This window comes from Lynx rufus, unplaced genomic scaffold (genome assembly GCF_022079265.1).
Source record: "Lynx rufus isolate CCGP_SWC_20201006 ecotype Redwood Valley unplaced genomic scaffold, mLynRuf1.p SCAF_1, whole genome shotgun sequence".
Lineage (NCBI taxonomy): Eukaryota > Metazoa > Chordata > Mammalia > Carnivora > Felidae > Lynx > Lynx rufus.
The window spans coordinates 177,358,568-177,374,442 of record NW_025814823.1 but is presented as its reverse complement, the minus strand read 5'-3'; the positions used below and the strand labels follow the sequence as shown (position 1 = coordinate 177,374,442).

General features: G+C 51.2%; 1 protein-coding gene across 1 annotated transcript in view; it reads right to left on the bottom strand.

Annotated features, from left to right (window-relative positions):
- STK10 (serine/threonine kinase 10) overlaps positions 1-15,875 on the bottom strand; it is a 117,353-nt gene that overhangs the window by 77,529 nt on the left and 23,949 nt on the right. The window contains exon 2 of the mRNA XM_047091174.1: positions 14,838-15,002. Coding sequence (XP_046947130.1) covers positions 14,838-15,002 — 165 coding nt within the window. The remainder of the gene's footprint in view (positions 1-14,837; positions 15,003-15,875) is intronic.

The window sequence follows — 15,875 nt, the reverse complement described above, 5'->3', positions numbered from 1 at the left end:
CAGGGCTTGAACTCACGAACTGTGAGATCATGACCTGAGCTGAAGTCAGACACTTAACCCACTGAGCCACCCAGGCGCCCCAAAGGTTTTTTTTCTTTTCTTTTTTGATAAAAGCAAACTAAAACCAGAATAAGAAAAAAACCCATAGCAGATTTCTGGTTGGGCTTAATTCCATTCACAGAGAAAGAGAGGGAGGCTGCACAAGAGGCCATGACAATCCATGCAGGAAAGGGACGGTTGAGTGCATGGAAGCATCTGTGATGGCACAGCTGGTCCCTCCCCAGCCAAGGAGGACACACAGCACCATCTCAAGACCGTGAACGTATGAAGTAAGTAGTGGCACAGCCAGGACCTGAACTGGGACCCTATCTGGGTGACAATCGGCTCTGTTCATCTCTCTGGTGGAAGAGACCTGGTGACCCCACCCCACCCCTCCTTCCTCAGGCCTCAAGGGGGAAGCCGCGAAAAGCGTTGAGTCACAGCCTCTGGGTGGGTCGGAGAAAGGGCCCCTCTCTCTCCTTGCTCAGCTCTCCCTGGGCCCCACTGGTCAGCTCACACATACCAAGTTAGCTTGCTCACCCAGAGATAAGGGAGCTAGGATGTCCCGGCCCCAATAAGAACAAGCATGGACCACCCACAGGGTTTAGAAATTAACTTTTACAGCCCACAGGCAGCAGGGCCAACCAGCAGGATCTGGCCCGTACTGCCACAGCCTGGCAGTCCCAGAGAGACAACTGAGGCACGCTCAAGCCAGAGAGGAGACGTCAACACTCTGCTCTGGGCCTGGGTCCCCTCACCTCTCTGGCCTCCCGTGTAGCCAACAGGGGCACCGAGTACACAAAAGGCAGTCAATAAATAAACATTGGCAACATTCCTGGGACTAAAATTAACGAAGCCATGTATCTGTCCAGCCGGGAGGTCTGGACACAGTCCCCGATCTGCCACTGTCCTTCGTGGAGCTATCATAACCCCTTTCCTGCTTTGATCCTCAGCTGCCACATCTGGAAAATGAAGCTTCTAACAGCTGTAAGGTTATGTGCAACACTGACCTTTCAGAGTTCAAGGGGAGTGACTAAAGTCACTTTGTCATTAAATAAATAGTAGTGTGTACTTATAAAAGTCCATTCATATCATCCGTTAGCAGAGCCTGAACCTAGCACGTGATCATAGATGAATCACGTGCTAGGTTGTATACACAGATCATGTGTCAAGGGATCCGTGAATGAATGAATAAATATCAGTGAAACATTTCAGTGGCGTTAAGATGCCCAAAGATCAGGTAGAACAGCCAAAGGGTGACTAACGCTGCTGACAGCCAGATTCCGCAAAGAAAGCCAGACAGAAGCCAGCCCCACCCCCGCCATTCGGCCACCCAAGACAGTAGAGATGAGGGCTGCCATTAGTGAGCACCTAATGCATGCAGGCACTGTACTAAGCACTCCTCTACTGGGAGCAGTAATACTTATCCCTAGTACACAGACGGGGAAACTGAGGTTTGGTGGGGAAAGGGCCTCCCCAAAGCCACTCGGCACATAAGGGACAGAACCAGGACACACACCCAGGTCTGACTCTAAGACAGAGCTGAGGCCTATAGCCTCGAGCAAGCCCTTTGTCCCTCTGGGCTGTTTCTTCCCAGGGAAGTGGAGATAGGTACTACAGTCATCCAGGCCTCCCTGCTCTGAGAGACACCGTGCCCTGGGCAGGGGGACACCCCATCAGCACAGATGGTTACTCAACGGAGGCCTGTGGAAAGAGGTCCGTGGGGCAGCCACGAGAAAACAAAACAGTCAACACAAAAATGTCTCCTCCAGCTTCTGGGCCGCCTGTCCCTGTAGGTGGAGCCCCAGAACCTCAGCACCTCTGAGCTCTGGGCCAAACAATGTGGCCATTGAGTGGGGCAGCCCACACCCACAAGGCCTCCCTGGAACGCAGTGCCTCCTTCCTCCGCCCCCAGCCCCACCCGCCACATTCACAGAAAGCCAAGGGAAGGAATTCGGGCTCCCCTTGAGCCCATGTGAACTACAGCACAGGGGATGACCTTGGGGTTCCTGGGGGTAGAGGTGCAATTCTGCCAAGGCAAAGGGGAGGAGTGAAGACTGGTGAGTTTCCAAGCCTGTCTAGCACATTCTATGGCCCCTTTGCCACAATCCCTAGGGTGGGATCACCAGATGAGGAGACGGAGGTGGTTCCACATCCTCATGTGCTGGCCCAAGTGCGCGCAGCTGTGGGGTGCTACGGAGGGGATTCGAATCCGGGAATTCCTAACTCCTGGCACCGTCTGGACCAGAGGTCAGGAGCGTTGGCTTCAGGATCCGAGTCCCCGAGCCTGAGTCCGCAGGCCGCTATGGGAGGACTACAGGCCTTCATTCTCAGAGCCTCCATTTGCTCATCTGTAAAATGAGGCAACACATTCCTGCCCTGAAGCAATCTTGGGAGATTAAATGAGACCAGAGGTGTAAAATTAACAAACAGTGCCTGGCACCTAGCCAGAACGTGACAAATGAGAGCCACTGTCATCATTATGATGGCCACCAACATCACCACCCCCCTCCTCACACACTACTCAGGAAAGGCCAAGTTCAGGGTTGGAACCAGGCTCCGGGGCAGACGCAAACTGGACCTCCAGCCCCTGAGGAGAGACACAGGCACTGGTGTGTCTGCAAAGACATTTCTGATCCCTCTGACCATCTGTCGGCCCAGCCACCATTCCCTAAAGCCAGCTGCGACCAGGGTTCCTGCAGATAGAGAGGAACGAGGCAGGGCCATAGCCCTGCCCTGGGGGAAGTGACTAGAAGGGAGGGGTCAGGAGTTGGCCTCCCAAATCCATGAGACATGGAGTGAGTAGGGTCATAGGAAACGCCTGCCTGGTAGGAGACCCCATTTTCAACTAAATTTGTTAAACACTGTGGCATCTGAGATGGTCCTTAAGGGACAAGCAGGATTTGAAACAAAGGGGTCGGGGCGGTGGAGGGGGGGATGAAGTACAACAGGCAGAGCCAGGAAAGTGGTGCAGGGTGGGCATTCAGGTCTTACTACCTAAGACAACCGCTGGCCTTCCCTGACTCGTTGCCTGAGGGACACAAGCCTCCAAGGAACCAATACTCCCGCGTAAACTAAGGTGAACACGGGATTTCAGGACTGGAGTCACACACAGCTGGGTTCTAGTTCGGGCTCTGACACTAACAGAACAACCCCGGGGGCACGTCCAGAGCTCCGAGCCTGGTTTGCTCATCTGTCAAGTGGGGGGAACTGTAGGACCTGCCTCCCAGGTAGTGATCAAACAGGGTGACGTGAGGAAGGCCGAGGGCGCGTTCGGCAAGTGCACTAACTGTCCGTGACACCAGCTGTATGCGCTTGGTGAGCGTGCGCCCCACCAGCGCGTGCCCCTCGAGAGGGCGAAGGAGCAGTTATTCCAGAGCAGCAGGGGGCTGGGGAAAAACACTGGGTGTCCCAGGCAAGTCCAAGCGCCCATCTGTTCACAGCACACACCATCACCTGACACCCAATGCGTGGTCCATGCTCATTTTGTCTATTGTCCCCTCCCCAAGCCACCCCCAGAGTGGAGTTTCCCTGAAGGCAGGGCTTTGTGTCCGTGCCCTCACCAGAAACAGTGCCCGGCACACAGCTGGTGCTCCGTGAACATCTGTTGGTGAAGGAAGGGAGGGAGGAAGCCACAAGCCAGTGAGTGAATGAATGAATGAATGAATGAATACGTGAATGAAGTGTGGCCGCCCCGTCTGCTCCAGGGAGGTCTTGGTCCCGACACGTGAAGCTGTGGATGTGGAACAGCAGACACAGACAGGAGTGACCACGACAGGGACTCACAGACCGTGTGACAGCTGTAGGGGTTAAAGGTCCCCTCAGTGACAATGCAAGCCGGAAGTGCTCTGACAGAGCCCAGTACGGACACCACCAGGAAGGCAGCAATCCATACAGAAGAGAGCCCCACAGCCCCCCATATGCCCGTTTCCCCACTCCCCACCCAGGACCGGAATCATTTGTCCCCTCGGGGCCCGGCAGAGCATAAATGCTGCCTGGGCAGGGGCAGCGGCAGGCAGGAGGGCAGGTGCCTGACTATGGGGCAGCTATACTCAGCCAGCTCACAGGGGCCATGCAGAAATATGGGCCCGTGTGGCCGGAGCTGCTGACCCTTCAAGCCAAGCCAGGTGCCTGGATTCTCGTGTGAAAGATGTCAATTTATGAAGGTTCACGCTATTTCAAAAAACTGAAAAGGCCTGACCTCGATGCAGCCTGTGGGCCTGGTTGACACATCTATCTGCCCACCTAGACCCGTTAGCTAAGTGCCTGACACTGAGCTCCTACTATCCGCCAGCTGGGACATGATGGGTTTCTGACCCCGGACAAAGGGCTGTGAAGTCAGTGTCATCACCGTCAACGTCCAGATGAGGAAACTGAGCCTCCGAAGCATGAAAAGATACGTCTAGGGTCACGCGGCAGCACAGGGGGCGGACTGCAGCCCAGGTCTGGGTGACTCCAAGGCCCATGCCTGGTGGGCTGAAGGACTGTGAGGAGGACCAAGGAGGGGACGACAGCCGCCCGACAGGGTCAGAGAGCAAACAAAACCCACGTGGATGTGCTTGAGAATGTGGTGGGCAAATCCCCGGACTACAGAGTCACCCTTGCTCCTGAGACTGTGATACACAGAGCCCAGCCTGGCCATCCCGACAGCAAGATTCCAGGTGGCCCCAGGTTACTCCAGCCTGTCCATCCACATCTGCATGACCCCACCTGCTCCCAGCCAGGGGACCCCAGCAGCACCAGGGGGGTCTACTGTGCCTGAGGTAGAAGCCTGGCCACAGGCTCTTTCCCACCAGACACTGCCAAACATGTTCTGTTGGACAAGGGGCTCCTCGGGTGGACAGCAGGGGGGGTCACACACTGTATCCTTTGAACTGTTCCCAGTGGTACCCAGGGCTGGCACCAGGAGGGGCACTGTTTTGAAGCCCAGCTGATCTGGGCTGGAAACTGGCTGAGTCAAGACAAGTCTCTCTCCCTCTCTCTCTCTCTGACCCTGTCTTCCCATCTGTAAAATGGAGGTAAGAGCATCTGTATCCCATGGATTTGGGACAATCCGGTGAGATAATCATGAAAGAGCCCAGCAAAGGGCAGGTATTTTGCTGACTCTTGCTTCTCGTCTCCCCTGCCTGATTCATCCTCTACTCCAAGAAACTACAAGCCTCCCCCCGCTGCTTTCCCTCCCCAAGTTTCAGGGCACTCTAGCTGTACAAGGGGAATGGCAAGAAAGTAATAACACATCTGCCTCAAAGGACTGAGAAGCCTGTGTAGACTTTCAGGTACTACTGCGTGTGTGTGTGTGTGTGTGTGTGTGTGTGTGTGTGTGTGTGTGTGTGTGACAAGTGGGTACTGCACAGACACCACCCAGAGGGAAAGAAGAGGTTAGTGAATGCCAGGCTACTCCAGGGGGGCCAGGACCCTAGAGCCCGTGGAAAGGGGTCCTGGCCCACAACACTGATGCCCGCGAATGCAGAATTCAAGATTTCAGGGAACCACGGGTCAGGACAAAATGAGCTGACGTACGTGAAAAGACCTCCTCGGGAGCAACCCTTCCAAGCCCCTGGCACTGTGGGCCAGGGAGCAGAGGCACAGATAAGGGGACAGTGCTTGGCTACAGTCACACAGCCAGTTGGTCTCGGATCTGGGGAGATCTCAGGTCTCCTGATACCAGCCCAGCACTCCTGTCACCCCCAGCGACTTTCTAGATGTACACAGAGCTGCTAAGTACTTTCTAACATCACCTTCTCTTTATAGCTCTGGCTTGTTTAAGGCCAGATATGCAATCTCTGTCAGCAACCAACAGCTGGCCTCCTAGCCCAAGGCGACAAGCCACAGAAACCTTGGCCGATGAAATGTGGTCATATGAACATGTGTGGACAGTGGGCCCCTCCCACCCACACCCTGCTCTGTGACCCTGGGACCTGTACTTCCTCTCTGCAGAATGTTTACCTTCAGACAAGAAGTCACTCTCTGAAAAGCCCCTAGTCATTCCTTCTGGGTACTATACACACACACACACACACACACACACACACACACACACACACACACAAAGTTGGCATACGTGTTCAGGAAGTTCACAGATCCCCCACAAGCCTATTTTTGGACTCCCTAGGCCAGAAGTCCTGACTTCAGAGCTCACCAGGTCTGGTGACTTCAGGGGCAAACGAGGCTGCATATATAAAAAGATATACATATGCTCTCAACATTTTTCTAGGAACACAAACTTCTTGTTTGTCCTTACTTTCCTCAGTTTTGACAGAGATGCGAGATGAGAAATGTTTCCTCTCAATTCTACTTGAAGTGACAGCAGTACCCCCCAATGACAAACAGACCTCAGTATCGGGAATGCGTCAGGGAGCAGTGAGGTCTGAGGCTAATCGGAGAGCACATCCCTGTCTGTGGGGGCCCCAGGCAATCGCCACCACGCAGAAAGGTAGCCTACACAACCACATCTCCAGAATGTTCTGACAAAATGCTAGCAGCAAATTTCTAAAAGCATCTCGCATGCCAAACAAAAAGCATCCTCAGGCCCAATCCGGCCTGAGGTCATCAGTCTGCAATTTTCTCCAAGGCTTCACATGCAGGTGAGGGGCCCTGGCTCGTGGCCCATCTGGCATGGTAGATACCCTTCCACCCCAACAGCAAAAGACTGAATGGCAAAGACCCGTAGCTCTCAAGGTGGGGGGGGCGATTTTGCCTCCCACCCCCGCACCACGGGACATTTGGCAATATCTGGAGACATTGTGGTTGTCAAACTGAGCCGGGAGGTGGGAGGTGGGAGGTGGGAGGTTCTATTAGAATCTACTGGGTAGAGGCAGGGACATTGCTGAACATTCTACAATGTACAGGACAACTACACACACACACACACACACACACACACACACACACACACACACACAATGACCCAAACCCCAGTGTAGACCAGAATCCATGGGGCTACTCTGCAGGCCACCTTAGGAGTGGGAAGTCAGTACTAATGTGCTGAAGAGGCCCATTGTGACAACTTCCTTTTAACAGGGAGTGCAGTACCCAGGCTGAGGCTTTGGCAGGCAAAGGGATCGGGTTAGAATTCAACACAATTGGCTTATTTTCTTTTATTTCTGTTTATGACAAGTGGGTCCTAGTTTCCCATGTAGGGTAGTAAGATGAAAGTTTCTTTTTTTTTTAATTTTTTAAAAATGTTTTTATTTATTTTTGAAGGAGAGAGAGACAGAGCATGAGCAGGGGAAGAGCAGGGAGAGAGGGAGACACAGAATCCAAAACAGGCTCCAGGCTCTGAGCTGTCAGCCCGGAGCCCGATGTGGAGCTCGAAGTCACGAACTGTGAGATCATGACCTGAGCCGAAGTCGGACGCTTAATTGACTGAGCCACCCAGGCGCCCCTGAAAGTTTCTTTTTAAATACATGTGTATTTAATTTCTAGAAAGTGCGTCACTTTAAGTTCGAGCCCCACCTTGGGCTCCACACTGACAGCACAGAACCTGCTTGGGATTCTCTCTCTCTCTCTCTCTCTCTCTCTCTCTCTCTCTCTCTCTCCCCCACTCTCTCTTTGAAATTAAATAAACTTAAAAAAAAAGAGTGAGGGGCACCTGGGTGGCTCAGTCACAGTTAAGCATCTGACTCTTGATTTCAGCTCAGGTCATGATCTCATGATTTGTGAGTTTCAGCCCCATGTCGGGCTCTGTGCTGCTTGGAAATCTGTGTCTCTGGCCCTCCCTCCCTCATGCTCATGCTCTATCTCTCCCTCAAAATAAATAGAAGGTTAACGATTATAGCAGTAGCCGAACAGATGAGCTGTGGAAGCAGCAGCCCTATCGAGAATACCCTATAAATACCATAGATATTCAGCACTGAGAATAGTCTGTTCACACCCAGGGAAAACCCAGGAAGACTCCATGATGGTACAGACCTCCCGTGCAAGCAGAAGAGTCACTGCTCTATTTGATACTCAGCAAAGACATTGCTAGGCCAATAAAGTCACTGCAAAACCTTGTGACCAGGTGAAACCTGGGGCCACAGGGACTTCTGAACTTGACCTGTGCCGAGTCTCCAGGGCAGGCCAGGGTGGCAGGGCCTGCTGTGTGCACATGAAAGGCCTTTCCTCCCTCTGTCAGTGTCGTCCTCGAACCCTAACGTTACCTTTCTTATTGTTCTGGGAGGACAAAATCACAGCGAAGCCTCAAGAAGGTTCGCCAGGCAGAAGGCAGAGAAGCCAGGAGAGAGGGAGCTGCAGGAAACTAGGGGTAGGAGGCATCCGGGGAATGGGGCCAAAAGGGTTGGGAGGAGAGGGGAGAGAGGGACAAAGGCATTAACTAAGCACACACTCTGTGCCAGGCACTGCTGCCCACACCTGACCTGCAGGCCTCACTTCATCCTTACAACGGGATAAGCTTTGTGATCATCCTCTCCATCTGTGCCGAACAGATGGAGACTAGAAGGTTAGCTAAGATCCACACTGGCACCAAGAGACAGGACCAGACCTGGCTCCTACACGGCAGGGCCGGGAAGGGAGCAAATGCATGTGACCAGCACGGAGGAGGTACAAAGGTTCTCAGACCGGCTAAGAAGAGGGCAGGCACTGCCCTGCTTGAAACACCCCAGGGGTTTCCCAACACCTATAATAAGATCGCAACTCCTACCTTCCAGACCCCCGTCTCCTCCCACCCAGCCCAGGCACTGCCCCTCGCTGTCTTTAAACGCAGTGAACACACTCCCACTTGATGTAACCTCAGTCCTCCCTCCACTGGCTCCTTCTCAGCTATCACCTCGAGGCTTCCCAGACCACACACTGAAGGTGGCTTGCCCCGTCCTTCGGCCTCACCTCCTGCTGGCTTGAATTTTATTTCCATCCTGCACCAAGCCAAGGACCCTCTTGGCTAGTCCTGTGGGACTCCCTCTGGGTCCTCGGACCCAACCTGCCTGCATCACTTTCTGTATCCAAAGGGCCCGGGACGTGGCTCGGCACAAGGAAGGAACCCGACAGAGACTTGGTTAAATGACTAAATGGAGACTGCGGCAGTCCTCCAGGGCTGCAGGCTCAACTGCCCCAGCATCACCCACGCTCGTAGAGGCCAAGGCTGGAGGTCCTGGGGTGAACAGGCAACACATCAAAACTCAGGGTTTGTGTCCGTCAAAAAGGCCAAGCAAGATCTGTGCTCAGGAACTGATCAGAAGGGGCTTGAAAATGCTCACCAGGTGCAAAAGCAGGATTCCAGCCACCTTCACCTCTCTTCCACTCAACACAAGGAAAAGCTTTAGAGGAATGCAGATTCCTTCCCTCCTCCCTACCAGCTATCACTAGCTAGAGAACAAAGCCCAAAGTCAACCTTAGGACATCGGCTTTGTGGGACTTCCCTCCCCCAGGGCAGGGCTGGCCCCAAGCACCTCAGCTGTCTTTTTTTTTTTTTTAATGTTTATTTATTTTTGAGAGAGAGAGAGAGAGAGAGAGAGAGAGAGAGAAGGGAAAGGGAGAGAATGGGAGACAGAAAATCCCAAGCAGGCTCCACACTGACAGCACAGGGCTCGATCTCACGAACCATGAGATCGTGACCTGAACCGAAATCAAGAATCGGACCCCCGCCTCAGCTGTCTTGAGGGGACCGGCCTGGACCTCCACTCCCTCCCTTGTGCTGGACCAGAATGAAGGTAGGACCCAGTCTCCCGGAGGCGACACCAAGACTGGTAACTGTGCTAAAACATGCCTGGTAAAAGGAGAGAAAAGAAATGGAGCGGAGAGGAGAGGAAGAGGAGATACATTCCACCTAGAGGTACAGGGAAGAAGTGAAAATGCCTCATGGAGGCAGTGATGCTCTCGTTGACCACAGATGACGATGGGCGGGGCACGCCTGGAAGAGGGTACCAGATGAGCAAAGGTCTGGGGGTGTCGCCTGCAAGGGGCTTAGAATAGGTCTGGGAAAGCATCCGCTGATGGGAGACCACAGCCTGTGTACCGGGTAACGGATTTGGAATATATTCTGGGGAGCCGTGGAAGGGCTTTCCATAGAGCAGCGTTAACACGAGTAGGTTCTCTCATCCCTGGTCTTTGAAGACTTCCGTATGTCTGGCCTTGTGACTAATTTGCTGTGTGACCTCAGGTAAATCCCGGACCCTGTCTGGCCTGCAGTTGTCTCATCTTTCAAATGAGTGGATGGCTGTGTGATACTCGGCGGCAGTGTCCCGTGGCTTAGTCAACACTCCTCTGGCCTGGCTCCAGTGGTATGCCAGAGCAAGCATTCACTGGCTTGGGAAACTGATTGTGAAATTTTCAGGAATTGTCGTCAGCCAGCTGTTAAACACAACCACTATTAAAAATGAAGTTATATAACGTTATAATTTTTGGACTTACGTTGAAAACAAAGATTATAAACACTCAAGACCTATCCTTTCCCTAACGACTGTACCACATTCTACTATCACCTATGCACTTGAGATTATTTACATCTACTGAATCTGTGCGGCAGAAATACTCTATCATGGAATACCACTGCAAACCTCTTTCCAACTCTGTTAGCGACATGGTGTTTGTAGCCTGAAATTAACCAAAGCGGGAATGTTCATACCACAGAGAATGGCAGACGGTACACGCCGGGGCTGCTCTCCTCGGGAGGTGACTGTTACAAATTTCCCATCGTCCCATTCTCCCACTCCCAAACACCTATAGGAAAACACACCCAACCCTTGAAAGACTTTGCCAGAGGCCAAAATCTGGCTCAGGGCAGGGGTTGGGGACCGGAGGGATGCTGGTGAGGAGGGGCCGTTATAAACCCAAGGAAAGGGGCGCCTGGGTGGCTCAGTCGGTTAAGCGTCCGACTTCAGCTCAGGTCACGATCTCGCGGTCTGTGAGTTCGAGCCCCGCGTAGGGCTCTGGGCTGATGGCTCAGAGCCTGGAGCCTGCTTCCGATTCTGTGTCTCCCTCTCTCTCTGCCCCTCCCCCGTTCATGCTCTGTCTCTGTCTCAAAAATAAATAAAACGTTAAAAAAAAAAAATTAAAACCCAAGGAAAGTCATGAGGGCAGCCAGCGTTTCCTGCACTCCCTCATTTCTGGGCCCTGGGTCTACCTCCAGAGTTGCACTGTCGACAGTGTCCAAGCCAGTACCATTAACCACACGTGGCTATCAAGCACTTGAAATGCGGCTAATGTAGAACTTTACTCACTTGTAATCAATTTAAATTTAAAATCTGACACTCAATTCTGTTACTAGGAAACGTTTAAGAATGTGGAGACAACACTGAATCTACTTTGTCAACAGTAAATTTTACGACATCTAAATATAGATTTCTGATGAAAATGTAGCTCCTGAATTGAGACGTCTATAAGTGTAAAACACACACTGGATTTGAAGCCTTAGAATGAAAAATAAAGTGAAATGTCTCATTCATAATTTTTCTATTGATTCCTTGTCGAAATAATATTTTGATATACCAGCTTAAATAAATGATATTATTTAAATTAACTTCATCTGTTTCTTTCTTTTTTATTTTTTTTTTAATTTTTTTTTCAACGTTTATTTATTTTTGGGGGGACAGAGAGAGACAGAGCATGAACAGGGGAGGGGCAGAGAGAGAGGGAGACACAGAATCGGAAACAGGCTCCAGGCTCTGAGCCATCAGCCCAGAGCCCGACGCGGGGCTCGAACTCACGGGCCGCGAGATCGTGACCTGGCTGAAGTCGGACGCTTAACCGACTGCGCCACCCAGGCGCCCCTGTTTCTTTCTTTTTTAAATATAGCTATTAGAGGGGCGCCTGGGTGGCTCAGTTGGTTAAGCGTCCAACCTCAGCTCAGGTCACGATCTCACAGCTTGTGAGTTCAAGCCCCATGTCAGGCTCTGTGCTGAGAGCTCAGAGCCTGGAGGCTGCTTGGGATTCTGTGTCTCCCTGTCTCTGTCTGTCTCTGTCTCTCTGTCTCTCTCTCTCTCTCCCCCTCCCTCCCTCTGACCCTCCCCACTCACGCTCTGTTTTTCTCTCTCAAAAATAAAACATTAAAAAAAAAAAGCTTAAAAATTCTCCCAAAGAGGCACAGACAAGCATAGAAAAAGTCAAAGAGGGGGCGCCTGGGTGGCTCAGTCGGTTAAGCATCTGACTTCAGCTCAGGTCACGATCTCGCGGTCCGTGAGTTCGAGCCCTGCGTCGGGCTCTGGGCTGATGGCTCAGAGCCTGGAGCCTGCTTCCGATTCTGTATCTCCCTCTCTCTCTGCCCCTCCCCTGTTCATGCTCTGTCTCTCTCTGTCTCAAAAATAAATAAACATTAAAAAAAATTTTTTTTTTTAAAAAGTCAGATCAGAGGTCCATCACAAAGTTGTTTATAACAGAAAAAAAAAAAAAGGCAACCTAAATGCCCAACAATAGAGAATGGCACAGCCAGGAGATGGAATTCTACAGAAAAACCAAATATGAAGATGCGGTGTCCCCCCACTGACATGAAAAGTTGTTCTTAATAGACCTTAAATAAAAAGACTAAAAGGCAAAGTAATAAGTATGATACCAATTTTTCTTTTTTTAAAAAAAACCTGTGGGCATGGGTACGTATATGTATATATTTTAGAAACCTAGAAAAATATATTCTACATTTATCAGCAGTTATCTCTGGTACAAAATTTTGAATGGTTTTAATCATTTTTTTTCTTTTGTTTTTCTGTAGCCTCTCATTTTTCTCCAGGGATCATAGATACAGTATTTGTTTAATTTCTTAAAAGAAAGAACTTTCTGAGAAGCAGCTCCATGAACAGGACAGAGGAAACAAGCAGGTTCAGGTACGTGGCCATGAGCAAGAGGCCCCGCCCTCTCTGGACCTGTGTCCCCACCCCGCTCACCTCCCAAGGTGCCTGGAGACAGGGGATGAGGAAAGGCTTTGGAATCTGCATCTAGCAGTCAGTGGTGGTGGTTTCATCCCCCCAGTGACATCCAAGGGGCTCCCCAAAGAGACTCTCAGAGAGGCAAATGAAAGTTGGCTTCCATCCAGGATTGGAAGGGGAGGCATTTCAGTGGACAGAGCTCTGGGCAGGGCCAGGGGGCCACATTCTCACTCCCCTCAGACACTGGCTTCCTTCACTTCTGTGAAATGACAGGGATAAACTCCGACAGTGGTTTCCCTAAACTCTCCTTTGGTTTTTCTTAAACAGCAGGATCCTTTTCTCAAATGAAACACAGATTTCCCCATCAAGCATCAGTAGTCTGTACCTAAAATCAGGTATCTTGTACAGAAAGAAAAAACCTAGGGTCTATTTCCCCTTATTTTATTTTATTACTTTTTTTAACATTTATTTTTGAAAGAGATGACGCATGAGTGGGGGAAGGGCAGAAGAGAGAGAGAGGGAGACACAGAATCCGAAGCAGGCTCCAGGCTCTGAGCTGTCAGCACAGAGCCCGCTGTGGGGCTTGATCTCGGGAATGGCGAGATCATGACCTGAGCCAAAGTCAGATGCCCAACTGACTGAGCCACGTAGGCGCCTCTATTTCCCCTTATTTTAAATGGGAAAAATTAAAAAGCACATCAACTCCAAACTCTCCACTAATTTCCTAAAATATAACTAAAACATAGTAACTCTCTCTACACATAATAACCTATCACGATAGGAGGCTGAACACTGAGAACATCCCCCTCGTAACCACTAAATCATCATTAACCTTGCTGTGCGCAGCAACACGGACCTAGGCCAGCTCTCTCAGCTCCAGCACCTCTGCAGGTGCCCGGCCCTGCCAACTCCTGGGATGTCTTTGCAAAACATCTACGTGTGATTCTGACAGTCTTCCAATTGCATCTAGAATTCACGGGAGACTTTTCCTGCACGTGATTTTGTTGAACGGAGTTTTGGGAACATAAACATGTTGCTCTACATATAAAATGCTTGCTGAAAAATAGTTTGAAGAGACACGTATGTTCTAGGGAGTCCGGGTTTCATAAACTGAGAGGCATTCATCCCAGAAGAGCGTCCATGGGACAAGCATTCTGCAGGAGAGACATGTCCTATGAAAAGCAGGGAGCCTGCAAAATTTCTCTAGAGAGGCTAGGGAGTGAGGCTGGGTTTGGAAGGCGGGGCTTGAAGCTGCGCCCACACTGCGCACATCCAGCCATGAGGCTCCCGGGCGGAGAATGAGGGGTGTTAAGGGGTCCCCTCCTCTGATGCTGCCATTGCAGAGAATCCCCACACAGCAGCCACAGTAATGACACCACTATTGTAAATAATATAACATATACGAACAGTCCGTCAGTCGACAGTCACCAGGCTCTTGCACCTGCCAGGTACACTTGTAAACACCGATCATGAGTTAATTTATTTGATCCCTGTAATAACCAAATGAGCCAGGTACTATTATTACTCCCATCTTACAGTTGGGAAAACTGAGGCACAGAGAAGTTAAGAGCTTGCCTAAGATTCTCTAACTCGTAAGTGGCAGAGCCTTAGAATTCCGTGGGGCGCCTGGGTGGCTTACTCGGCTAAGCGTCCAACTCTCAACTTTGGCTCATGGCATGACTTCAGGGTCATGGGATCGAGCCCTGCGTCAGGCTCTACTCTGGGCATGGAGGCTACTTGGGATTCTGTCTCTCTCTCTCTCTGCCCCTCTCCCGTCCAAAAAGAATTCCTTCCTGCTCAAACCACTGCCCCCACCCCCAAAAGTGGGGAGGCTCTGTAGAAAGGGAAGGAGAGGGGATCTAGAGCCGCCCTACTTCACCTTCTTCTCACCCGGGCCCCGGCCCTCAAAGCAGACACTAAGAAAGAGCAGAGCACCTGTGAACCTGGCTAGCTCCGGCCTACCGGGCCACAAGGACCAGGAGGGGGCAGGCAGGCGGCCCTTACCCACAGCTTCCCGTCATAGTAGTAGGCTCCCAGGAGCTTCACGATGTAGGGGTGGTCGCAGGTGGCGAGGATGTCGATCTCCACCGTGTAGTCCTCAAGCTCCTCCTCACTCTTGGTCTCAATTACCTTGGCGGCAGCCAAGGCACCCGTCTCCTTGTTCTTGGCCTGTGAAGCGGAGGCAAAGAAGGTCAACGAGGCACATCCGGCAGGAAACCGAGCCCCGGAAGCCACTCGGACAGCCCTGCGTGAAAACCGGTGTTCGGCGATTCATGCTAATGTTGTTTAAGTACAACATACCCACACTATGTGATAAATAAAAATACAAGAATCGCGTAGCCCTACAAACACCAACAGGGAAAGATTGCTAAGTTGTGTTCAGTAAGAGATCCAAGTCACTGAACAATCAAGTGGTAGGACACTTTTTCTGTAACAGTGGAAAAGTGGGGCCCCTGGGTGGCTCAGTCGGTTAAGCATCCGACTCTTGGTTTCAGCTCAGGTCACGATCTCACAGTTCGTGGGTTCAAGCCCTACATAGGGCTCTGCGCTGATGGTGTGGAGCCTGCTTGGGATTCTCTCCCTCTCTCTCCTCCCTCTCTCTCTCTCTCTGCCCCTCCCCCGCTTATGCAGTCTCTCTCTCTCTCTCTAAATAAATAAACTTAAAAAAATTTAATGGAAAACTGCATAAATGCATGGAAAACTCTGGAAACATGCTGCCTGACAGCAGGCTAGGAAGGTGCCTAAAATGGGGAGAATTAAAGGGCACCTTCACTCTCTGCGTGTTGTTTAAAACATTAACAGGCACATTTCATATGTGTATTTGCATATTTCCCACACGTTAAAAGTAAAATGAAAAGAGGTTTTAAGTCCCCACCAAGTGCAGCGCAAGTGCTTCCCAGATGCATCTCCCCGGTATAACAACGGTTTATTTGATGAAAAAGAGGGAGGGAATTTCACACCTACAAGGATGGCTAAAAAAATTTTTTTTCTGAGAGACAGAGAGCATGGGGGGGGGGGGGGAGAGGGAGAGAGAGAACGAAC